This window comes from Corvus cornix, chromosome 13 (assembly GCF_000738735.6).
Source record: "Corvus cornix cornix isolate S_Up_H32 chromosome 13, ASM73873v5, whole genome shotgun sequence".
NCBI lineage: Eukaryota > Metazoa > Chordata > Aves > Passeriformes > Corvidae > Corvus > Corvus cornix.
In genome coordinates, this window is record NC_046343.1 from 15,806,088 (window position 1) to 15,832,713 (window position 26,626).

At 42.4% G+C, this 26,626-nt stretch overlaps 1 protein-coding gene across 3 annotated transcripts in view; it reads left to right on the top strand.

The window, feature by feature from the left end:
* SLIT3 (slit guidance ligand 3) overlaps positions 1 to 26,626 on the top strand; it is a 468,570-nt gene that overhangs the window by 403,968 nt on the left and 37,976 nt on the right. For all 3 annotated transcript variants that reach the window (XM_039559586.1, XM_010406223.4, XM_010406222.4), the window contains 2 exons: positions 13,124 to 13,221; positions 19,250 to 19,389. In XM_039559586.1, coding sequence (XP_039415520.1) covers positions 13,124 to 13,221; positions 19,250 to 19,389 — 238 coding nt within the window. The remainder of the gene's footprint in view (positions 1 to 13,123; positions 13,222 to 19,249; positions 19,390 to 26,626) is intronic.

A 26,626-nucleotide genomic window follows, 5' to 3' on the forward strand; every position in this document is an offset into this window, starting at 1 on the left:
TTGGTGGAAATTTAATAAGCAAAAAAAGAACTGTGTGTCTTTACCACAGGTTTTTGAATAAAAATGAAATATGACAGGTCCAAATGCAAACCATATGAAAGGAGCACTCTATCTACCACGCAGTTCTCCACCAGAGATTCATGCTAATTCAATAACAATACCTTGCTTCCTTCTCACCAGCCAGCACCAAACAGCTCCATCCATCTGGAAGCTATTTCCCAGACCTTGATAAATTGCCCTAAATCTGCCCTCTCAGCATTTGTTTTTCCTTGTTTGATGTAGATTTTCAAAAAATCCTGTGTGGAAGAGTGCATCAATAAAGTGAAAAACCCACCCTTTTCCAAATTTAAGCTGACGGCTTCATAATGTTCCCTGGACAGGGACAGACATTACAAGCAGCTTTCTGGGGTTCCTGTGCTCATGCCAGCCTTCAGAAAAAAGGGCAGCTAGCAGAAAGTCACCTAAGTTGCCAGTTGCCAACGTGGTGCCTGATGAATCAGGATGCTCTACCAGTTAACTGCATTCTCAAAAGCCTGTGGTCTGGTTTTCGCTGTCACACTGATGACAGTTCCATCTCTTACTTTTCATGCTCACAGAGATGGTTTTGCTATTGAATGTACATCTTGTGGGGCTTTTAGCCATATGTGGTGCTGCCCTTGATGGTTTGGGTAAACTCAAAATGAGATAAGTCATGGACCACCTGAGCTGCGAGGCCAGAGGGCCCCAGTGGTGTTTGATTAGGACAGAAACAGAGACTGCTCACTCAGGAAAGGCCAAGGCTGAGCTGATAATGATCTTTGCTGCTTCCCTTTCCATAAAATGAGTGATGAATGTGCTTGTTGAAGATAAGCCATGGTTGAAACAGTGCTGTTGTGGCTGTACTTTGGGGAGAAAGCCCCAAGGAGTGGGATATGGCACCTCTAGCATCTGGCAGGCTCATGAGCAGGAGCTCCAGGGTGCCACCAGTGCTGGCAGGAGCTGGCTCTCCATGTTATGAAACACAGAGGCATAGGTGTCATTATCCAGTGGGTTGGGGTTTTTTTCTCTTCTCCATAGCATTCTTTGAATGATTATTTAGATAATATGTGTGGTTTAGATTGTAAAGTCTGATTGTAAGTAGAGAGGTGGAGCTTTCTCCTGCTGGAAATGCTGCTGGCCACCTGTAGAGCCGCCAGTGTGTGTGAGTGCAGCTGGGGCTGGTGCATAGATAACAGGAACCTACAGTTCATTTATTCTGTAGAGCATGTGGCTTATAAGTATTCCCACTGACATTGCAAAATTGAGTCCATGGGTGTTAGAATTCAAGAGATTAATCAAACTTGTAATCAATAAGCCATTGAAAAAAAATTCATTTGAATAACTAGCAAAAACTAAGGTGAGTGAAACCAACACTCAGTGTATTTTGCCATTGCTGTATTCTGAAAATGCCCTTTTGGAGTTTTTTGGCTGATTTTTGTCTTTTATACTTTCTTTTTCTTAAAACTGAGGTAGCAACAAATACAGAATAATTTGCTTTCTTTCAAATAGAATTATTTGTAGAACTGGGGAAAGAGTTTAAAATACACTTTTGTTTTGTCTGAAATGAAAGAACATTGCCAACCCAGATCAGGAAGCCCAGTGCCTGCCTAGGAATCTCCACAGCCTCTCTGATTGCTCAGGTAAAGGAGCCGGAGCTGCTGGAATGCAGATGTTTGTCACCTCTGGATTCTGCTGTTACTGACAGCTGTCTGAAATGGAAAGTGAAGATAGGTAAAATTGGCACAGCTCTTATCCCACACTCCAGGCACCAGATGCTGATGCACATCTATGCTCTAAGTTTTATCCAAATCTATTCACCTCCCTGTTGAGTTCAGCCAGTGTCCTGACTTCTCTTGCAGCACTGCAGTGTCTTGAGGGTTCAAGCAATTTCACCAATCATCCAGAATGACAGATACAATTGGAAAAATCCTGGGTAAAGCTCTTGGGCTTTGGAGAGACGGCTTTCTTTGCAGCCAGACTCTTGTGGTGGGAGGCATTATAGTGAAGCCAGAATGGTATTTAGTGAGGAAGCTGGCTCCAAAGTTCTGCTAGGAACTTGGCTCTTCCCCCTCCTCACCCCCAACGCCTGCTTTTCGTCCCTGGGAACAAGGTTAGAAATGGCAGAGCAGGATGTCTCTGGGGTGTGGGGGATTCACACATATCCTGTGTTTGCACTGATACAAATTCTGTGCCAGCACTTGAGGGGGTCAGTGCAGCTGAGCAGGAGCCGTGGCTGCTGAGCACAAGGCTGACAGAAGGTTTCCTCAGCACTGCTCCCGTGCCACTGGTGCTGCCCTGGCTGTATCCCTGGCTCGTGGGGATGCTTGTGGCCTTGCCTGTGCTTGGAGCACGGGAAGTTTGCTGTATTTGCACTTTGCCATGTCGAGGTTCTGCAGCATGACACAAATAATCCGTGAGAGCCCTGCAATAATGGCAGTGTGGGGAGGATTCAGCACAGAACTCAGCGTGGGTGTGGTGGTGTTTGCTCATCTGCAGCTACCTGGGGCAGCTCTCACAGACTGTGCCTTTATTCCAACGGGGCAGTTTCTCAGTGATGCTGACTCGGGTGGGGTTGAGTAGATGTAACCCAGGGTAGAGTTTGGCTGCTGCTGCCTGGTTTGTCAGGCTGATTCTGTGTGCAAGCGTAGCTCTGTGCTTTTGTCTCTTTGGCTCTATTAATATACACGTGTGGGTCCCCATGTGCATCCTTCAGCACACAAATAACTCCCCAGGCTGGAGTGGCAAAGGGAGAAGAAATTGGAAGGGGCTCTAAGCAGCCTGCCCTCATCCACATGAGCCGGGAGAGCAAATGCCTCTCTCTGCCTCCATGTATTGCTCTGCCCTGGCCTCTCTTCTCTCCCGGTGTCAGGGTCGGGGGAACAGGCACTGGAATGTCAGCTCAATGCCAAGTTTTCATGTAGAAGGAATCAGTGCAGCAAAATGCTGGTGGTGTGAGGTGGTTCTGCCTTGAACTTTCATTCTAATAAATTCTCCTGGAGTGTGTGTTTATGTGATCTGGGGTGTTTTATTTCTGTTTGATCATTTTAACTATACTGAAAATGCTTATTAATGAATGTCGAAGAAGCATTTTCCGCTCATAGTAAAATAAGAGAGAAAGCCTTTAGGGATGAGAGGTAATGGGTGGCCACATAAAATGAGTAGATCTGTATTTATGTGTGGATTTTTAGGGCAAACACCAATGTCAGCAGTAGGTGGTTGCAATTTCATATAAAGCTCCTAGGGCAGAAAAAACTGCAGAAATAACTATATTTTCTTCCATGTGCTTATTCTGTAAAATTTACCATGCATCAGTCAGATTTTTGTTACTTTCTTTTTGCCCTTTTTGTTGTAGTAGGTCTAAAGAAAATGGAGATTTCCATGTGGAAGAGCATAAAATGAAAGGCTTAGGGAGGGATTACCGCCCCAGATGCTGGCTGAAGGCGTCGAGGCAGGAACACACCCACCACAGGCCCTGTAAAAACCCACTCATGTAGTGTGGCAGGCCCTAATGAGGGCTCTTAACAGTAAAGCTAGCTCTAAAGAAGTATTTCCATTTTTGTTAGGCCAACAAGAAAGCAGATGTTGAGCAGCTTCAGGCATTTGCTCTGTTTGTGCAGTGCTGCATCAGGAGCTGAGCAGCTCAGGGGGATGGGGAGCTGTACCCACAGGTGGGCACTGTCATGTCCCTTCTGTTGGATGAACAGTCCAAAAGAATCAGTGTGGATTATTCCCCCTCACTTTGGTTTTACTACTGTTTTCCTGGTCTAGTTCTAAATGAGTGACCAGACTTCCAATCTTTCTTTTCCCAGGGTAAGGAGAAGTTTTTGTTGGCATTTAGTCTGAATTTCAGGCTCTTGTTCTTATGTTTGTTTGATCCTATTACACTAAATAAAAATTTTTCTTCCTCTGTGGTTTGTCTACCTTTCAGGTGATTTCTGGTTGCTATAACTCTGCTTAATCAAGTCCTGTTTAACCAGGTCTTAATTTTCTGCATCCCACCATTTCTGCACGATTGAACCAGTTGACGCAGTTGGCCACAGCTGAAAATCCTTATTGTAGATTTCCTTGTGATTTTCTGTCATCTGTTATCCTTGAGGCTTTCTTGGCACCGATTTTACTCGATGAAATGGCTTTTGGGTTTCTTTTGTTGTCCAAGAACATGACCAGAGATTTTCCTGGGAGGTTGATTGCCTTATTTTCTCCTTTCCTGTGGTGATGATGGAATTGATGAAGTTGCTATAAGCAAGCTAAGATGAAAAGAAGAGTAAACCCACTCCTGTTAATAGAAATGATCTAATGCCAGACTCATTTGGGAATTAGATTGGGATTAGATTAGTGTGTGGGGGTGAGTGCAAAAACACTGCAGGTAAGGTTGTCCCAAAGCTCTCTGACCCCCGTGGTCCCTGGGGTCCCCTCCTGCAAAGAACCTCTGAAATAAATATTATGCTCTTGTTTGTTATTATAGTGGTCATGCTTCACTTGTTTAGTAGTCTGAAAAATTCATGTGCACGTTTGATTCTGAAATCACTGCTGCCTGTCTGGGTTACCTGCCGGTTCAGCCCACTATCAGGTTGATACCAGAAAGGATTGCTGGTGTCTCTGAGCTGGAAAACCTTGTAAGGGAAGCTTTGCAGATCTTCCATGAGCAAAGCAGATTACACTGGCATTTCTGCTGAAATAATGTGTACTTCAGTGTGAGACCTTTTATCAGCAGAGAGCTGTTGCAAACCAAACGCCTGCATCCTTAACAAACAGGGAAGTGCCAGCAGAGGGTTCTTCCAAGGGACTGTGACTCTTCCAGCATATTTAGCTCTATTTATTTCAGAAACCCAGTAAGGTTTTTGGAGAGATTTTTTAATCACATAATCTCTGCCTCATCTTAGGCTTCATTGGGTTTCTGCTTGTAATGTGTGCCTCCTCTCCAGGCAGTCTGTTCAGTAGCTTAAGTATTAGGCATAGTTAATTTAAAATACAACAATTATATTTTATTTTATTTCTTAAATCATATTGATAGTATTTTTGCTATCTGTATAAATGTCCAGTCTTTATAACTTTCTCTACAGAGTTCACATTAAAAAAGAGGCACTGACTTCTGGTAGTATGAAAGGGAAAGTTTATTGTCACTGCAAAATATACTTCAAAATAAATTGGCACTTAAGTATTTTGAAGGTACTAAAAACAGTACCTTCAGTTCTCATTCCTGAATACTGGTTGAATTAGAGACTACATCGGAAATATTCAGTGTTGGATTTACATCAAATATATTGGGCTGTATTTTATGTATAGAGTCAACCCTCAGCAAAATTAACTATTTTCAGTGCCCCTAATTTTCTTCTGCGTCTCCCAAAATGTTCACACAATGGTCTGGATCAGTCAGTTGTAACCTTGGAAGCTCTAGAGTACATGCCCCATCCAGTCTGGAACCTCTGGACTCATTTCAGACATGTGCTGTGTGAATTGACTCCGTGATGGATTAATGACATATCTCCTGTCATTGATTAAAAGCCCAAAAGACCATTGAAACCCAAAGTGCTTATGTGAGGAGAGGTTTAGAAGGGCAATCAGGATTTACATGGTAATTAATGTAATTACAAAATAAACCTCAGATGTCCACAGAGAATTAAATTCCATACTCATAGGAGAAGAAACAGAGTTTTTAAAAAATAATATGATGAATCCTTGCACTTTGACTTTGACAGGCATATTCTTGATTACTAGCTGGAGAGGTAATGGAAGGTGTATTATACCCTGGAGGGTCATAAATCTTTCTGATTTAAATAAAATGAGGCTTAAGAGGGCAGAGCTTGCCTAATTTTCTATAAATTGACAATTGTGATTTATTAACAAGGACAAGGAAGTCACTAAGAAGTGCTGCTGCCATGGCCAATTACGAATTATATATATGCCAGATGAAGCTAGACTGGTACAGGAGGTAACTACACAGTGCTGAAGATGGTGGGGTGTAAATATTGTCTGTATTTTTACTTTGGATAATAATACTGAGAAAGTTTGCAGAGGGAGCTAAATCAGCTGAGTGGTGGGAGGGGCAGCACAAGAACAATATCAGGGTCTCTTCATAAGCTGCCTTTTGTGCCATTTAGCAAATAGTATTTCTCATGTTTATGAGCAGCAGGCAACTCTGTTGTAGCATGGACGTGTCAGTGTAAGTACAGGTGTATAAACAGCGATACTGAACTGAAAATACAAATCAGATTATGCTAGGTAAATTCAGATTTATATTAAAAAGCTTTTATTCCAAACCAGAGGTGGGTGAAATAAATTAATTTTTCATGTTAAATCAGTTGGCTTCTAAACAGCAGTCCTCAGAAGGTACATTTTTATTACCCCGTTGGGACGGGTGACTGAAGAGAAAGAGTTAATTCATCCCCAGTGTGAGTGGGGATTCATCCCTGAGGTGTGGGTGTCTATAGCAAGGTCTGTGTTCAGAAGGAGGAGTCACAAGATTTTTGTGAACAACAGATGATCAAAATCTTTCAACTTCCACCTGGCAATCTGAAAGCAGTCTGATCCAAAATTGCTGTGATATTATCCATGCCTTGCCAAATAATTTGTATATATGCCTAAGCAGATGGATCTGACGTATGCCCTGCCAGCTCTTTGAGTTGCTTGACCTTGCCAGTGAGCATCAGATACATCTTTTCCAGATTGAGGCTTAGCCATTATGTCCGTGGCCAGAAAGAGCATAAACAAGGAAAACAGTATCACCTGGATCTACTGAAGAGCTTTGCATTACTGTGTGTGGATAACAGGCTTGTCTGCATGTATCTGAATATCAGTGCAATCAGGAAATCAGTTTCAAATGACCTCACTGGTAAAATAACAGTCATTCCCAATGCTGTATGGTTTAGCCCTTCCTGTAAAAGAATTTCAGTTAATTTTATATTTTGAAGTTAGTTCCACTCTTCATGCGGTTTACAGCATCTCTAATTACTTAAAGGCATTCCCTTCCCAAAGCTGTGTTCGCAGGGATTGCTGAGGTGTCCCTGAAGTCCCTCATGCTGCAGTTAGCACCAGATGCCCTGCTAGCTTTCATGACTGCTGTAAGACTTGCAGTACATGTAGAACTTCTTTTTATGATCCCATTATAGCAAAAACTGGGTTTCCCTGCCTTGAAAACCTCTGAAACACACAATTGTGAATAGAACTTGAGAGAATTTTCCTACCAAACTTGTAACTTAGTGTGTTGGCTGTGAGGCTGAATTCATGGTATCGTGTTTCCTTGGTCAATTATGCAAAATTATTCTTGTTTCTTCTTTGTGTTTATGGTTGCTAAATGTATTTATTACAGGGAAAACTGCTGAATGCCTCATTCTTTTTTCCCAGCTTCATTTTCTAGCGGAATTGAAGTTAATGTGATAAAACTTTGATTGTGAGACATCTCATTCCCTTCCTGCCCTGGAAAATTTCAATTTACCTTCCAATTTTGACTATTTTTGGCAAAGGGATAAAGGTTTCAAGTGGTGAGAGAAGTCACTGGTAAAAAATGCTATAAGGTAAAAATTAGCATCAGTTTATAGCTTATTGGATAGCTGCACGGCACAGCTTCAGGAAAACCTTTGATCAAAGTTCTCACTTTAATAAGCATGAAAGAAGTAAAACTCAAAGAAAAAAGCTCCATTCAAAAGTTCAGACTGAATTCTCTTTCTGTGCTGAGTGTCTGTGTCTTCTATTGTTTTTGGATTTTTCCCCCTCTCCTTTCCTCTCGTCCCATCCCATCTCATTCTTTTATACAAAGCATCAGGAAATCACTGTTACACACCACATTTAGCCCTTCCCTCTGCTGTTGGACCTTGCAGGTCTGAATTTAAGGGCAGGTCCCAGGCACATCCAGGTGTAGTAAAACTCAAGTGCGTGTATCAACCTAGATCAGAGTAATTCAGAAAACTGATAAAATACTTGCCATGCTCTGTGGGAGCAGAGCACAGTCCAGCAAAGTGGCTGCAAGTGTCCCATTTATTCTTCATTTCCCAGGATTAGGAGGCTGGAATGTTAAAGCTGACAGATACTTGTAGGTTGGAATAACATTCCTGGATATATTCATGGAACACAGCGTGCTTCGCACTTATCTCTCTGTGAATTTTCCTTCCAGCCTATCATGAAGTGGAAGATTTACTAAGCCTTTTCCCTTAATGTAATGGTTTCTTATTAACTTCTGACCAGGAAACCTGTAAGACAAGTGTTTTAATGTTTGTGAGACTGAGAGTTGGACATGGATGCATCCATCCCACTATTAGGAATGTAAAGGACAGAGTGTGCAATACAGTGTCTTTGTAGATGGTAATTTTGTCTGTTTTCCCTAAAAGCTTTAGCTGTATTTAGACCTTGATAATTAAGTTGTTTATGAAGATTTCCTGGTTCCTTATTTAAAGTCTCTATCAACTATATTTGTCTTCATTTAGTATTTTTACTAAACACATGAATGCTACCATCTGTTCTCCACATATACCATCTAAATAAAATTTATTATGAACACACTGTATGTTGTTAACAAGTCGAATAAACTTTGGTATTTCTGTTGTAGAGCTTATTTTCCAGCATGCTGTGAAACACTGTAGTCATTGAACAGGGCTGTAATTAGCTGGAAAGAGGTCTCCCTATTCACAAACCATTGAGGTTGGATAGACTCCTGCCTGTCTGCAGGTGTCTCCCTCGCTGCCTGGGTCGTGTTACTCCTGCAGTCAGCGGTGACGGTTTTATACACCAGGAGGTTTCCACCTTGTGCCTGTGTGAGCTCTGTGCTGCCAGCCCTTATCTGTGCCTACTGCTGCTAGAAACGGGAGGAGGATCACGTTGGGATGGACAGAGTTCAAATCTCTGCCTTGTGAGTGTGAATGAAACTCTCAGTCTACACAGACAATAATAATTCTTGAAAAGTAATTGAAAAAATTATTGCAGTGGTTGAAACAGTGTCAAGGCAAATGAGTGCTTTTTTTTGCTGTATTATCCCTTGTTCTTCCTGCTGAGGTTCTTATTAGTTTTTGCTACTTGTTATTGGGTGTTTTATTGATCATGGTATAATGTTCCCAGTATTGGATTCTTGTAAAAGCTGGAATTTGGCACAGCAGTGCTGAGGAACAGCTTGTAGATACAGTAATGCCCAGTACGGGTAATTTCAAACAAAGAACTGACTCTTTCTATGTATGGTGGATAGTTCTGTTCTCATTCACTGAAATATGGAGCTGGAGCAGCCCAGATAAAGTCTGGACCAGCTGAGGTACTTCAGCTTTACAAGGACAGCTGGACTCTGAACATATATGTCTTCTAATAAGTTGCAGAAATTTCCTGTTTCAATGCCTAAACCTTTCCACTCCTACAGAAAATGAGAGAAAATATATAAAAGTGTTTTGGATCTGATGCCTTCCTATCAGACTAGGCAAAAATTTATTGTATCCAAAAAAAGCTCTAGAAGTAAAATATTACACACAGCGGGACTTTCATCCTCTTTCTGTGAATTCCTGAGACAGTTCTATCTTCTTGCCTGTCCTTGAAACAAAGTCTGTACCTCCATTTCTGCTTCAGACCTCATTAAAAGGCTCTTTAGTCTTGAAGCAAATAGACAATATTCTCCTTTGTAACAATAGTTATTTCCAGGAAATGGAACTCAAGGAGTATTTCCCAACTCACAGATAAATTAATTTTAGTGATGCTTGACAGCAATTCCATTTTTCCAGTAAGAAGTCTTACTGTAAATTGAGACTAGAGAATTGTATTATTCATTTGAAAGATGTTTCTAGAATGTCTTTAGGCTCTTCTGGGTAGTGACAGTCTCATACAGAAATAAAATGGCCTTGCTTTGCTGTAGATTTATTAGTACCGCTATTTTCTGCAGCTTCTCTCCTCTCAGAATTCTTTGTTTCTCAAAGTCTTCCTTGTTAGAGAAGCTGTACTTGTTTTGTGGGCTCGCAATGTGCTGTTGATAAAGTCATCTCAGATAAGATAATCCCCAGAGAAGGATTAAGTGTTGTTTGACCATTTATTACAGTGAGTAAACTGAGTCAGAGAGACTCTAATTTTCTTAAAGCTACATAGCAGCTTAGTGTTGCAATTGTCTGGTTCAGCAGCACATTCAAATGGGTTTCCATGCTGCCTGAGGCCCAAGAAGCCAATAATTCAGCCATGTTCAGTACAGAAAGGAGAGCAGAATTTGTCATGCAAAATTTCACGTGCCAGTGCAAGAGACTGAAAGGGCCTTGCTCTCATTTTAACATCTTTATTAAATTTTTACAAGAACATTCAAATTAATCTGAGTAATTATAGTGGAAGTGATGGAACTGTTTTACATGGTGTTCAACTGTGACAAAACCCTTCAGAAAAACAGATGCTTTGCTGCTTGCTCTGCTTGGCTGCCAAGGGTTTAATATTTTAGTGATACAGGGGTGAAGAATTTGTATGAAATAGAAGCAACTGATGTTAGTGAAGTATCTATATAATAACCAATTCTCCAGGGACACAGGAACAGTATAAAAACCAACACCTTCCAGCTTCCCTACAGTAACGTGGTAAACACCCAGGATTCAGGGCACAGATGGACAAGGGCCGGGCAGCGTTGGAGCAGGGTGGGAGAGGATCAGTGTCACTGTTCCATGCTTCGCATCCGCCAAGTGCTGCGGGCCACATGGTGCCAAAATAAAACCTGCATGAGCTTCCCTCGGCGCTGTCCCAATTCTTGCCTGAGCCATTTGGGGACTCGGGATTTCAAATGGAGAAGGACAGGCTGCTTGGCAAAGGGAGCACGGATGGAGCGAGAGCCTCTGTGCCAGGCCTCGGGTGAGGGCCGTGCGTGCTGCCGGCACTGCTGTGCTGGGGGATGAACTCGCAGCAAGGCACGGGGTGGCCAGGGCTTTCTGCTCATCTTTGGAAATGTTTCTCTTCTGATTCAACTGTGGAAAAGTCTGTCCCTCTTTCCTCGTATTTACCAAAATTTTGAAATGCAAAGCTGCTTCTCCTTGCTCTGGGGAATGCTGGAGACAGGGCCTCAAGAAATACAGCTTTGTTAACAAAGCTCCTCTGTGGTGTTGGATGAAATTATAGTATAAAAAGTATTATATACATATATATATATTGCTGGAGGCCAACGGTATGAGGCTCAATAAGGTCAAGTGCTGCGTCCTGCGCTTGGGTCACAACAACCCCCTGCAGCTCCAGACTGGGGGCGGAGGGGCTGGAAAGCTGCCGGGAAGGAAAGGACCAGGAGGTGCTGGTCTACAGAGACTGAACATGAGCCCATGTGCCCAGGTGGGCAAGAAGGCCAGTGGCACCTGGCTTGTACCAGAAATAGGGTGGCCAGAAGCATCAGGGCAGTGATTGCCCTCTGTACTTGGCACTGGTGGGGCCACACCTCAAGTGCTGTGTCCAGTTCTGGCCACCATCACTGCAAGGCATTGAGGGGCTGGAGCATGTCCAGAGAAGGGAACAGAGCTGGGGAAGGGTCTGGACAGTCACATAAAAGGAGTGGCTGAGGGATCTGGGGGGCTCAGCCTGGAGAAAAGGAGGCTTGGGGGGGACCTTCTCACACTCTACAACTCCCTGACAGGAGGGTGCAGCCAGGTGGGGGTCAGGATCTGCTCCCAGGCAGCCAGCAGCAGGACAAGGAGAAACAGCCTCAGGCTGCACCAGGAAAGGTTCAGGCTGGACTACCAGGAAAAACTTCTTCACTGAAGGGATTGTCAGGCATTGGAATGTGCTGCCTAGGGAGGTGATGGAGTGATGATCTCTGGAGGTGCTCAGGAGACAACTGAGTGTGGCACTCAGTGCTCTGGTCTGGTTATCAGGGTGGGGATTGGTCAAAGGTTGGACTCAATCGTGTAGGTCTTTTCCAGCCTGACAGTCAGTGTGCCTCACTCCTTCACCATGAGTTCTCAGTTCTTCACACGATGGCAGCCTGTCCTACCTGCTGCAAAGTACCGAAGGTTTCAGAGGTATTTGGAGGACTGAACCATATGATACGTGAGGAAGAGCCAAGCACCAGGAGTGGACAGACCAGACCAAATGAACCCTGTACTAAAGTTCATAAGCTGATTTGGGTTTTTCATGCCTTGATTAGACTTAATTGAAGCTGCACCAATTTCAAGATAAGCTCTCCAGAAACAAATTAAGACAAAAAAAACCAGCTGCCTGGACTGAATTATTGTATCTCCCAAGATGTTTTTCTCATCTTGACTGCAGTAATCCACTAGCTTTACAGTAGATGAGCTGGCAGAGGTCCACTGCTAACAGGATCTTCAGCAGGAAGAGCAGAGCCATCTCTTGAACTTCTTGCGATTGCACAGATCCTTTGAGTATTGATGCTTTTGGGTGGCTTTACTCCACCCTACTGTGCCAGTAACTGGAAAGCAAGACAAAACTCTTCAATGTATTTGCCAGTTTTACAAATAGCTTGTTCTAATCAGCAGAATTTAACAATCAGAGAAATATGTTTACGCCTTGAAGGGCTAGTAAAAAGTCAGTAGCAGTGGAGGTTGCTCAAGCTGGTGAGGTTCAGTTGGAACTGAGGTATGTTCTAGGGCAATCTTTAAGAAGGGAACTGAGTCAGTGATAAAATCTTGGTGTGTTCTGTGGCAGAAATTCAAACTCAGCTCCCCCCACACAAAGGGCGTCTCCCCCGTGGGTTCTGACGCCGGTAACGAGCAGTGTGTGCTGCTGCAGTGTTTCACTGAGTGCCTGGTGAATGCAGTTGGTGAGTGCTGACTCCGTGTGGGCTTGTGCTCACTGTGTGTGGCCTTCTGCTTACCTTTGGTCATGAGTCGTTCTTTTCATTGTTACTAACATTAAAGTGTGTTAGAGTAATGGTGAAACCAGCTGTTTCCTTAAAGCACTCCAATGAAAGAGTTCATTACAGTCTTGAAACTGAAATGATACTGAGATACCCACCAGTCCCACTGGATAAAGCAGTTGCCCTGCCAAATTCTCACTGAAGTGATGAATAAATCTGATCATCAATGAAGAACATTAGGTGATGCCATGAGTCTGATGCATGAGTCTGCCATGAGTCTTATAAGTGTGCCACAAGTAGAGTGAAGGAACAAGAGACATTGATTCAGATGACATGAGTCTTACATTGTTTCTTTTGAATTTTCCCAAACAGGGTCAAGACTGCAGTGTGCCCATTAATTCCTGCATTCAAAATCCATGTCAGAATGGAGGGACCTGCCACCTCACCGAGGCAAACAAAGATGGATTCAGGTAGTAGCACAAAGTTCATTTAAAATGAGATGATAAAATTTAATGTGTTTCTGCTTTGCATTAATGAACTGTAGTGGCTACTTTATAGAAACTGCTGCTTGTGACACTTCATTTGCCCTACAAAACTATTGCTTTGGTTTCACTGGTGTGACATATTGTTTTCCATGAAACAGGCTTCCTTATTTCCTCATAATGGAATATACATTTAAGAGCTTTTGAGCGGTCTCTATGATCTGCATTGTGTTATCTGTATCCTAATTTTCCTTGGGGCATTTCAGTCTCACATCTAAGCTGTTTTTGTGTTTGTAAAGTGAGCATCTGTTGCTTGACAACCAGATCCAAAATGTTTTCATACTGAAGAATCTTGCAGACAAACAGGCTTTAAAGAAACAATTGAAGAGCATGGGGAGATTGCCACATCCTAAGCATTGTGCCTGCAAGAGAAAAACCTCTGCAGCTGGATATTGTGGATTTCAGTTTGCCCATAAAACAAAGATGTAGCATAGGTGGGGAAGTCCAGAAATTTTAATGACATAGCAGACACTACTGCACAGCTAGTACAAGTTTGAGGCTTTGGTCAGTGGTTGTCATTCAAGTTGATATAAAGTTTTTTTTTAAAAAAGAGCTGCTGGAATTTTCATAGATTTGCTCCTCTGTATTTATGCTGTTTCTTGCAAAAGAAGAAGCAGTAAATGGAAGAAATGCCCCAACACTTCTCTCTGTGCCTGCCCACCCTCAAGAATTCCCCGCTTCCAGAAGCAGATGCAGCACATCACAGGACACAGTGGAAAAGCACAGGTTGATGGGGATGAAGAGGCACTGTCAGGCTCTGTAATGAACAGCAACTGGAGGTTTTCCAATGTGGAGAGCAGGAGCGAACATGGCCACTTCTCCATGAGGGGCAGTTCAGGCCTCAGCTCAAACACCTGTGACAGCCCCTGAGCAGAGCAGAGGAGTCTCCTGAGTTGAGATGTGCTTGCAGGGTCATGGTGTGTGGTGGTGGGAGAGGAGGGGAAGGCTCTGCAGGTCACAACATGTCCAAGTGATCATGTTGCTTGACAGACTCCATAGATTCTGGTGAAACCACTTCCCTGATCTGATCTACCTCCTCTTGATTCAGATTTTAGCAGGCCCTGCAATTTTTGGAGTAAAAGTTCAGGTTCAGTTTCTACTTGAGAGCATTAATGGTCTGGTGGTCTTTGGTTTGCTTACCTTTCTGGTCACTCATGTACACACCTCTTTCCAGCTTGTGCCAAAGCCAAACTGTACCATATTAGAATATCTGGAGTTTGTCACTCAGTACCCATTTTTCAAAAATATAGCTGATACTAAAAATGCAGTAGTAAAACATTTTATAATATCCATAATACTAGAATGAGAGCCTTCAGCATATATTTTGGATTGGATTTATTTTAGCATTTTTGTTTTGTTCCGTGGTAGGAGATAAAAAGTTTTGAATGAGAATTGAGAGCTACTTCTGAATTTCTGTCATGAATTGAATGAACTTTACAATTTCAGAGGCTTTGCTTCAGTTCCAAATGAGCATTGTTTTTGAGATCCTTTATAAAACTGCAGGGGTGGTTTTGTTGCTGAACAACATTCGAGGCTTTTTAGGGAAGGATTCTGCTTTTATAGTTATTTATATAGTTTCAGTTGGTCTAATAACACCATATCTCATCAAAATCCTGCTGCATGAAATTGGATGTTCAGCATATTCATTGCTCCATTTTCTCCTTGTATTTAATTCAGTCAGTCCACAGCCTCTGTGGCTCTGCAGGACTGTGGAGCTTTAGCATGGCATAGGCAGATGTGGTGTGGAGATGGAAAAGTCAGTGACAAGGAAGATATAGAAACATTTTGAGAGTGAATTTAGTTGGTTGGGTTGGGGTTTTTTGGTGGGCAATCTCTCCAGTGGATGGCAGCAGTCAGAGTTATGTGCCTATAAATTGTGCTCACCAGGATGGGAGAACGCTGCCCTGCATTATGTGCTGTGAGGAAGTGGATGTCAAAAACGTTTTCAGGAGAGGCCTCCTTGGATTTTTTTGTTGTGTGGCCTGTAAAAGAAATTATATCTTCTGTATATTCTCTTCCCTAGGGAAATATATTCATACACAAGCCCTGCTGCCAAACTTGTCAAATCTTTACTCTTGTAAAAAGGAAACTTAAGCCAAAGCTCTCTCCCTATGAAATGCCAAGCTGTTTTAACTCTCAAGTTTCTGTGGCCTCAGATAAGAAAATTACCATTTGAAACAATGCTAAGGTGGTGATGTTCCCCCCAAAGACAGGAAACTCCTAGTTATGCCTGAGATTCCAGCCCAATGCCCCCGCTGTGCCTGGTGCCCACAAGGGCTCTCAGCAGCAGGGGCCTGAGGCGCTCAGGTTTGCTGGAATAGCAGATCCTGGTGGGATGGCCAAGGGCAAAGGTTCAGCTGGAGTAACTCCATCCTCTTTTACCCTTGCACTTTTTCAATCCCGAGTAATTTTCATATTCTCTTCCTTTCAAGTAGGGGCGACCTCTGTGCTGAAGAATAGATAAGTGACACCGTGTGGATCGGAGGATTGGAAACATGAAGTTCTTCTTCCCTTTGAATTGTTCTAATCTAATCTATGTCTGCCTTGACAAAAGGTTGCCAAAAAAGTCACTTATTGAGACTGATAAAAGAGATGGCCAGTGAGCCACGTCCTGGTGGTTCAGCATTCCTGGAAGGGAGGCTTTGGCAGGAGCAGAGCTGTCAGCCATGCTGCAGTTACCCACAGGCAACAGCTGATCTCCGATAACCTGCTGTGCTGGGAAACAAAGGCTCGGGGTTATTTTAACTTTTCTCCATATAAAACCCCCTCCTTTCCCAGACCGGTTTTTTTTAGCATTTTCCACAAGCTGTAAGTGCCCTCATAAATGTAAAATCCTGGAACTGATTAACTGCCTAGTGTTAATTCTGCCTAGTTCAAGCAAAAACATTGCACTTCCAGACTTACAGGCTACTCCATTGGGATCTAGACCTAAAAGGCTTCTTTACCATGAAATTGTAATATTCCTGAAAGAATTTACTATCTCTATTTAAAAGCTGATTTTTTTGAAACTTGACACACCGTATGGATATCTATTTTAATAAACAGATGCTAAATTGTTTCGTTAGAGTTTATTTAAAAAAATCTAGTACAGTAAACTTTAAATATTGCCAGCTAAAAAAAAAAACTTAAAAATGCTTTGGGTCCAAAAGTTTACCCCAAAATGTTGCCATTAAGCTTTGTGTTCCCTTGCAACTTCATGAGGATAATGGGATGTTATTTAATTCTTTATAGGAGAGCACACCACCAATCCCTAAACAGAAGGAATAGGGAATTTGTAACTTTATTAGAACACAGCAACTTAGGAAACAGTTGTTTCCTGCCTGGCTCCATTGTTTCCAACATCCAAGTGAAATGCTGTCTCACACTGAGTCACTGCAAAGTTTTCTTCATTGTCTCTGGAATTCATTTTCTCCCTGGGTCAGCTGGAACCCAAGTTTGATGACCTTGCAGTCACTCAGCAGACTTCATTTTTCTTCTAAGCCTTTTCTGGGAGAATACATACAAACAGTCCCAAACTGCCGCTCTTTCAACATGTGGTTCAGTGCGGGTCCCAAGTTGTATGTTTTATCTTTGAATTTCAGGCCTCATATCTGGCACATTTGAATGAAAATCAAAATAAAGAATCATACATAAGCAATAATGTAAAGACTCCCTATACTACATAAGGACCAGTAGCCAAATGTCATCCATTATTCTGACATTTCCCTGAGTATGGAATGTGTCCTAATACTGAGCAATTTATGTTAACAATCCCAAATGAATTGTTACTAATGGTAACTCCACTGTGAACCATTACCGTGATAGTATTTAATAATGTCATTTTTAATTGCACACATCCAAGCTGTCCCAATCCTTTTGTGGAAGGAAAATGGTGTTACATTCACATTAAAAAATCACCAGCACAAAGACACTCTTGTTGCTTTTCTTTAAATGGAGAGAAAAATTTCTGTTCCCAAACTGAGACCTTGTCTTCCAAGTTGCAGCCTGGAGCATATTTTTATGACCGAGTTATAAACCCCTGAAAATGGGGTTTTGTAATCAAAAAGCAAGGCATGATGAATGTATCACTGTATTTAATTAGATGTCTTTAACCCTCTCCCTGATACTTGCATTGCCACAAAAGATGGTGTGCCAGCTCTTCTTTCCTCTCCACCTCCTGTGATCCTCTGGCTCTGGGTCAGCAAGAGGACATGTTTTATTAGCAATAATGAGCTTGAGACAGGAAAAGAAAATATTCCTTATTGGTTTATTGTGTCCTAAATTGGATTTATTTGAGCAGTTTGGTTTTGGTTATTCATGGTGAAGGTTTTCTAACTCTCATGACCTGTGGATGGTCCCTGCAGAATGAAGATGACTCTGAATGTGACCAGTCCCTCTTTTCTACCTGTCTGGAAGATCTAACTGTTGTGGTGGCTCAAGACACATTCCCTTCCCATTTTTTCTCCTCTTTATTACTCCTTTCTGAGATTGCACATCATGAAGAATCTAACCTAATGCTCAGGATCCAGCCTGGGACTACTGAGGGTGGATGCACAGCTTTGTGTCATCCCTCCCTTTGGAGTCCGTGCACTCTGCTGTGGCACAGAGGAGGAAGGGAAGGAAAAATCCTGCAGCTTTCTTCACAGATTCTGAAGAGGTCCTTTTCCTCCAGGGCTTTCTCCATCTCCATCCCATGACACCTACATAAGTCAGGATAACCACTTCATGTCCACCTTGTCCATCGGAGCTGAAAACAGCACCCTGCAGCTATGTCTGCATTGGAAATTCTCCTGGTTTCCAAAAACAGCGGATGGCAATTAGTGTGACTGGTGTAGTGCTCTCTGGTTTTCATCTTCATCAATCAGTAGTGCTTTTTATTTGTTCAGTTCCTTTTCTGCCACCAGAGCCTGCATAAGAAAGGAAATGAACAGCTGAGTGAATGTGTAGTTTGGACTGGACTCGAAACAACCCTTTGTGTGACTACTGAACAGCAGTGCTGGCACTTCAAAACTGACACTTCAAATATCATTGCTGGCTTCTCAGAAACTACTGATATTACTGAAGCACTTAACTCATGTTTTTAGACTCTCTTTTAGGAAACTCTGGCCTCCACCTCTTCATCACTTACGGATAGTTTAAAATTTAAAGGTTCTGTTTGTAACCATAGCTTCTAGATCTAGAGAGGAAATGGAGATTGAAAAAAATCAAGCCATTCTTCAACCATTTAGTTCGTTACACTCCCTCTAGGGACCATACATCACACTCTTGTGAGATAAAATGTCTGGTGCAATTATTCTTCACTAGTGTCCACATCCTCACAGAACCATTACTAGCTCTGCCATGGTCTGTGTTTTGATTGAATTATCTGGGCATCATCAGCCCTTCTCCAAATAAATGTTCGGGGAGCTGCAGACATACTGAAATCTTACAGCACTTGTGAAAGCAATCGTTCCCAAACATTTCTTGTTTGGACAAGTGACAAAGTAGTAATGAGAAGAAAACACTCATGTCTGTAAATGCAACTCAAGCTGCTGTTCTTTGAAGAGACCGAGGTACCTAAGAGCTGCCAAGTTGTCCTGTGATTGTGCAGTCCTCAGTAGGCAAATGTCCACATTCTCACAAAACCATTAACAGGGAAGCCAAGGATTTGAATATTGTGATGAATGTTTACTCTCCTGCCCTGGAGTTGCTTACTTCAGTTAAGGGCCAGAGTTATCAGTAAAGCAAGCAAAGGGAGCATGGCAGAGGCTGGCTCCTGAGGAAGGTTTTTGTCTCATGTAAATAATTACATGACCCCAGGAACCATCAGACTGCATCCTTCACCAAACACATGGGGTTAAATTGCTGTATGCCTCAGAGCAGCAGTGAATTTGGCTCCAACTGACTTTTGTATGTTTTAATTTCAGTTTTATACCTCAAACCTCCTGTCCCTTTAGATCCATGCTAACTTTTATTAATTTTTTTTCTTTCTCCAAAGCTGTTCTTGTCTTCTTGGGTATGAGGGGGAGAGGTGTGAAATAAACCCAGATGACTGTGAAGATAATGACTGTGAGAATAACTCTACATGTGTGGATGGGATCAACAACTATGTGTGTCTCTGCCCTCCTAATTACACAGGTAAGAAAGGGCCACAACCAGAGAACAGGAATCCATGAGAAGTGCCTAAAGGGACAGGTCCAAATTCATGTTTACTTTGTACATGAGCATATAATTAACTGAAAATCCAATCCCATTTTAAACAATCTGAATCTCTTCCTGGAAAAATGTTAATTCTACTAATATTGAGTATATGTGCTCACAAACATGACCACTTTTCTGAGTCAAAAAACTGATGCCTCATTGTAAAACACATTAAAAAACCTTATTTAGGGGATCAGAGAAATCTCTCCTTCAACGTGCACATTCTCACTACTGAGCTGACCCTGATATACACCTGAATATGTCCTGATATACACCTGATATGTCCTGAATCTTGGCAAATCTTGGCTTTGGGGGCATGGCTTTCATCTGAGATCTCTGATGTGCTGCTAAATTCCTGATCTCCATTTCACAAGTGGGGAAGCAAAGGCTGTGTAAGAGACTGCAGGCTCAGGTGTTGTCTTCAGTGTGACCCAGGTCAGGGAGCAGGGTCAGCTGCTGAGTCCATGGTCACAGGGGTTGGTGATGGAGTTAGAAATGGCATCAGTGTCTCCAGTACCCATCCTGCACTGCAGATAAATTCCATCCTAAACCTTCTGCGAGAGCAGAGACTCTCCTTAGTGGAATCGAAAAATGGTTTCCCTCAAGCTGTTCCGGAGCATTCCATGGACTCACTCACATGGTGTTAGCCCAGTCCTCCTGGCTCAGCATGGAGGGTAAGGAAACACCTGCAGGAGTTCCTGCTCCAGCCTTTGAAAATGGGGTTATTGCCTTCTGAGCATGGAGAGGCAATGAAGGGCTTCTCGTACACTGGAATATATTACATGTCAGGGGATTTAATGAGGATCAAGCTTGAATGGCTGAGTAAGGCAGGAGGAAAGCCTCTAGAATTTCCAAACTCTTAAAATACTTTTGTGGCCGATACAAAGGAGGCCCATGTAAATCTTCAGCTGAGAAAAGCCTTATGACTCCAATGTACATTTATTGGGTCTCTAAAACGATATTTCTGCCAAAACCTAAAAAAATTCAGCTAGCAGAGTAAGAGTTTTGCTTGTAGGATGTTGAGCCCTTTGTGCTTACTTGTGCACTATTTATGTCAGCTACTCTTGGGTGGTTTTTAACAGAACTCAATACAAGGAGACAGAGTCTTTACATTTGCAACAGGAAATGGATTTGCCGAGACAAGACATATCCAGTAAGGAACTGAATCCAGCATATATGCAAATGCACTTTCCTTTCCACAGGATTATTGCAGAATTTTTTTTTTTCCAGACAATAAAGGTAGGAAATAACTAGATTGGGATTTCTTCTCAAATGGCCATCTGGGTAAGGGCCAGAGAACTCATGTAATACTTTAGAATCGGTTTTGAAATATTTTTAATCAACTTCCTGTGGTTTTTGCTTTGTTGATTTTTGGCTTTGGTTTTTTTTTAACCTGAATGTTGTCTGTGCTGTGCCTGTGCTGATTAGCAGGAGTTTGTCAAATACCAGACCACAGTGTTGCCATGTGGGTGTACACAACCAGACAATAAGCATGTGCTATCATAGTGCAGGCAATAAGTTTGATTGCAATCGAAATGAAATGAATTTTTGAAGAAAAGAAGGAAATAGTTCCAGAAAATATAATATGAATTGTAAGTGGAAAAGGTTTCAAAAATAAGGGTGTTGCTTAAATTAGAATCTGAAGGGTTGGAATAGTTCGTGTTGCTTAAAATAGGAAAAGTTTAGTGAACTGTGATACCAGGCTTGCCTTAACCTGCTTTACCTCCATTTTGGAGGGGAATATTTTATCAAACCTGATCAGTCACCTGGAAGGACTGACTGCAGTGCAGCTGGCTGGGCTGAAATGTCCCTCAGAGCAGAAGGACAGGGAGCAGCATAAAATGGCTGGAAGAATTGAAGCCATGAGCCAAACAGAAGTACATACAAGCCAAGCAAACCTGAGAAATGGGTTTGAGGGTCCTTAAGAGTTGAATCAACACAAGAAATGGGGCATCATGTGAAGTTGCTCAGTTGACTGAACAAAAGTGGAGGAAGTGCCAAGGAAGCACAGAGGCAAGTCATGAAAACACAGCTTGAAATGGTTTGTGTGTCTGACCCAGAAACAGAGGGCTCTACTGACCAGAGAGTTTCACTGAAGTCTCCTGTGACATCCAGGGCTCCTCTGTGTATATTCTCTTTAGAGAAACCTTTTTGTACTGAAGGAATATCTGAAAGTACTATGGCAGTATCTATTAGGAACAAAAAAAGTAGGTGCAGATGAGTTCAGTATTGCATATTGTATACTCAGAACAGTGAAGGCCAAGAGTTCAGAGGGAAAGTCATTCACTCCAGGGGTCAGGAATGCTTATTCCTGTGCTCACAACTGTGCATTGAGGTACCTGCCTCTCTCTGGTGCTGACTGTGCTAAAAGTTGTGTTATCAAACTGTGTGTGCTCCAGCATTGCCAAGTGTATGGATTTGATCTACATGTGGATGAGCAAAGACTGGAGGGGAGGTACTGTCCAGGGAAGCAGTTTTCATGTGAAGTAGTCTGTGGGACAATGAGCTCTCACGGCCTGAAAGGGTACAAACATCCATAGCCAGGGTGTATCTAGCAGGACAGAAAATGCAGGTGATATCTCTTTATGTTGTACCCAAATATTATCCTTAGTTCTGTTGTTAACAAATAGTAGACAGACAGAGTAAGCTTTTTTTTGCTTTTTTTTTTGCTTTTTTTTCCTCACCAATGCTTGTATGGAAAATAGAAATTTCTTTGAAAGGTTGACTGGCTGGGCTTTGTGGCTGAACAAATCCAGACCATCCATTTTTATCAGTGTAATTATGCAAGAGTGGTTGGTTCTAGGTACAAGTGGGATTTCTCAGCTGTGGTTAACCCCCGTGTTCAGTCAGGAGTGGTGTGTCTTGCACTGGAGCTGTTTCTGCCCTCACAGCCTGGGTTGTTTGCAGTAACAGGAGCTTGGAGGTGCCCAGCTCAGTTATTGCAGATTCCTGCTTTTCTCCCCTGCCAGGCAGGGAGCCTGAATCGCTCATCACTGCTGTGCTCTTGGGTGCCATAATGCTGGTACCACTGCAGTGATATTTCAGTAACCTCTGCATGTACAAATGTATGCTGTAATACAGAAAATAGTCTGAATGCAGGCAGGAAGAAGATCCAAGAGCATGTATGTGTGTTGTTCTACAAGAAATAGTTAGGGTCCCCCTTGGCTTAGTTGAGTAATTGTTAAATCATGATAGTAAATCTCATGTTCCTAAATGAAATACAAATTAAAAATGAATGTGTTGAAAATTTTGACTACTGACAGAGTCACAGTATCCAGGCTTTGGTTTTTTCCATACCTTAGTGTTTTCCTGCTCTATCTGCTGTCTGCCTGGTTTTATTTGTTATAGCCTTTTTAGGGAACAATATCCCAAATTATGATGCATGAATTTTGCTTTCATTGGTTGGAAAAATGAAAGCCAAAAATCTTTCTTCAATTAATAAGATTTTGCAGTGTTTTCTTTTAAAATTCTTTGACAGTCTTTCCCCCTACTCAGAGTAGATGAAAAATGGCCAATTTGTTAAGTTACTGCTGAGGAAGGAATTTCCCACACTCCAGCCCCATTTCACTTTCATTTAAAAAAAGAAAAAACCCACACCAAAAAGCAGCCCACTCTCACACAATAACCTCCTGTCTAGTTCTTTTCCATCTATTAACTTTAAAACAATGTGGAATTACAAATGGATTCCATGAAGTAGTAAATGCAAGTTAAAAAGACAAAACTGAGAGGAGTGGAGGCAGACAGCTGAATGCCATAAAAAAGCCTCAAACCCATACCCACCATCACCAGGTTTCCTCACCATTCTTAAAGTCAGTATTTTCAGTATTTGTTGCCTGCATTTAAATAACCAAACCAACACTCATACTGTGTAGCAGAGTCCTGATGGCTTTAATTGTCAGCTGATGTCTTATTTTTCCTCTGCCCAACTGGTTATTTTAATCCTGAAGCTAAATTATAAACATGTAATTCCTCCAGGACAATCATGTACCCAAAGGTAGCCAGCTCTGAGCAGTTTGGGGCTGGTTTACGACCTGCTTGGATCTTTGGTGGTTTACAGCTCCTCCTAACAGTTTTGTAGGCTCCCCTCCCCTTCAAAAAGAAACATTCATAGGGACATCAAAGGAGGAAGAAAGATATTAATTAGATCAGCCACCTTGGTTCTTGCCCTTTTTGTATTTTTCTAATCTCTGCCTTTTTGGCTTTAGCATGGCTGTCTCCAGCTATTGATACAAACATTGTGTTTTCTCTCTAGCTTTGTGGTGTAGGAATGTAGGGCAAAATTCAGAGGGCTTTTCCCTTCCATTCCTTTTTCCTGTTCACTACTGTTCCAGATCTCCTTCAGACCATCTCTGCTTTGCTCCTAGATTCAAACACAGAATCTCATCCCTCCAAAGAGATCCTGTCCTCAGCCTCACTGCTCTCTGTGCCTGCACATGAGGAGGGGTCCAAACAAATAGAGAGGAACAAATGGGCTGCACCAAACATGTCCTGGGTGCTTCAAATGCTTTTGTGCTTTGCCTGCTAGTTTATTTGGTTTTGTTCTTTGCTGTGACTTTTCCTCTTCCTGTCTGATTTTAGCAGAAGCAGAAATATGTAGCACCTACACATCAAAAAAAACCCCAACCAGGAAATATATTCCTATTTGCCAAGGGTCCTAAAAAGCCTCAACAATACCCACACCTCTTTGTTCTGAAACCTAAAAAAAAAATTAGTGGCTTCCACTACTGAAAATAGGTCTTGACTAAAATACCCAGTAACCCGTGGTAGAAAGAGGGTGGGAGCAAGTGTTTTAAAATAGTTTATTTCCCTGGGAAAAAGCTGCAAGCAGTTTGTATCACTGAAAAAAAACATATCTCTAAAAATAAATAACAGTAATAAAAAGCTAGGAACTATTTCTGGTTTGATGTGTTTGGAAGAAAAGGCTAAGATCTGTTTTACCTTAGGGGACCTCGTGGTGTCCTGTGGTAGATGGTATCTGAGAGTTTTGCAGCTCTGCTACTTTTAAAGCCCAATTCCCTGTTAGCAATTATGGGCCCTTTTCCTGGAGTGTCCCACTGTGGTATCTCTGTCTGGCCAAAGCCAGGCACCCGCTGCAGCCAAACAGCTCCAGGGACAGCAGCTGTGTGGTGGCTTGTGGCTGTCACTGTGTGCTGGAGCCCTCCCACCACTGACTGGTGTGACACCAGTGTGACACCGATGTGGCTCTGTCCCTGGGCCAGGCACCAGTGACCCCTGCACAGACTGAGGTGGATCATGGCACTGAAGCTGCTTTTTGCCCCTGAGATTTTGCTACAGGAACAAGGAGGTTTGAGGTAGCATGGTTCAGCCTTGTGGTTCCACAGGGATCTGGACTGTCTAATAAATGCTGAAGGCTTAAACAAGTACTTAACTATCAACTTCTTTTAAATGTTGGAACTTCAGCCATAATTTCCTGAAGACAGAGAAAATTGTGGTCAGAGTTTGGTGTGCTCTCTTCCTTTTATTTGAAGGATTCTGCCTTACATGGAAGTTTCTCAGTTTTAGTTACTTGGCAAATGTGAAGTGTACTTGCTCTCTGTGTGAAACATAAAAAGGCACCCACATTTCCCAGTTGTATAACTAGGAATGAGAAGTGCTGGAAGACCTGGAAGGTTTGGGCTTTGTTCAAGAGCCTAAGCCCATTTCCAGCCCTGTTTTATTAAGAGAGAACCACATGTCATTGCTATCAGATTGGACTCCTATCTGATTGTACTGGAAGGAAATAGCACAGCAGCTGGCAGTGCTGCAGCCTGTCTTCAGTCTCAGTGTGGGTGTCCTGCTATGCTGGAGTGCTCAGCTCCAGGATCTCCTCTGGTCAAGTACCCATCTGTAAAATGTAAAGTGTCATGTTTGTGGAATAAGATACACTAGAGAATTGGTCCTCGTTCATCAGGACACGTCTGTAAGAAAATGGAATGTCAGCTACTGCTGTCCTTCAGGACGAGCAGAGTGAATTCATCCTCAAATGGGATATACACGTTGTTAAATCCAGCCTGTCAAGAGACACAGTGGGAAACAAGCAAATCAGCCTGCTCGTGAAGAACTGTGTGCCACAGAAGGGACCAACGCTGGAGCAGTTCTTGAAGAGCTGCAGCCTGAGGGAAGGACCCACACTGAAGGAGTCCATGAAGGACTGTATCCCATGGGAGTTGGAGCAGGCAGCGGGATGAGGAGAAAGGAGTGGTGAAGAAAAACATTTTTAACAGGCTCCAGCCCCCATTCCCCACTCCCTGCTCAGACAAGCAGGAATCCACAGTGTGTCCAGTGTCCTCTCTGCCAGCCCAGGAAGGATATCTCAGATAACATGTGGCATCTCAGGTGTTACTGGCTGCACTAGATTGCATGGATAACTGAATTGATGCCTAATAGATTCCAGACAAACTGGAAGACATCCATACAAATAAATACAGCTCGCTAATGTAGGGTGTCCAGCAAAATGAGGATCTTTTCCAGACACAGTGGTTCGCAGGAATAATGCTTTAGGCAGGTCACCACCTTGTGGGGGCACTGGAAATTGTCTGGTTCAGTTAATGTTTCACACACTGTATTGTGTGGCATTTGGGAGGTTGAATATGGTTTTTCATACATAAGCAGTGCATAGAACACATTCCTTCTTCAAGATTCTGAAACAGTGAAAGGATCATTATTTCCCTACCCAGATCTGGTTTTACCCATTCTCCCTTTGTTTAACCTTAAGGTTAGAGATAATTGCTCCTTGAATCTGAAAAACAAGCCACTGTGGGAATCCCAGTGTGGAATCGAACTTAAGGGTTCCCACTTAGCAGGTCAAAACCTGGTAAGTGAAAACTTGGGAGCTTTTAACAATTAAGACAGGATAAAAAGCATAAAGTAACTCTTTGCCTACTGAGTTTTGTGGGCAGTGTTTGTCAAGCAAGAGCAAACTTCAGTGATCATGCAGAATTCACTCTGCTACAATGCATTTCAGGTAATTTCTTCTATGTTTTTGTATCTAACACAGTAGCATTTGCTGCTGAAGAATTTTCACAGAGCTTCTCATTTATTCATTGCAAGTTTAAATAGTTTGGAAGTAAAAATTTAATTTTTTTATTTCCTTAAATGAGCCTCAAATCATTTTCATGAAACAGCAACAACATTCCTTACTGAATTACTTCCTTGGAGGAACACCCTGTCTGTT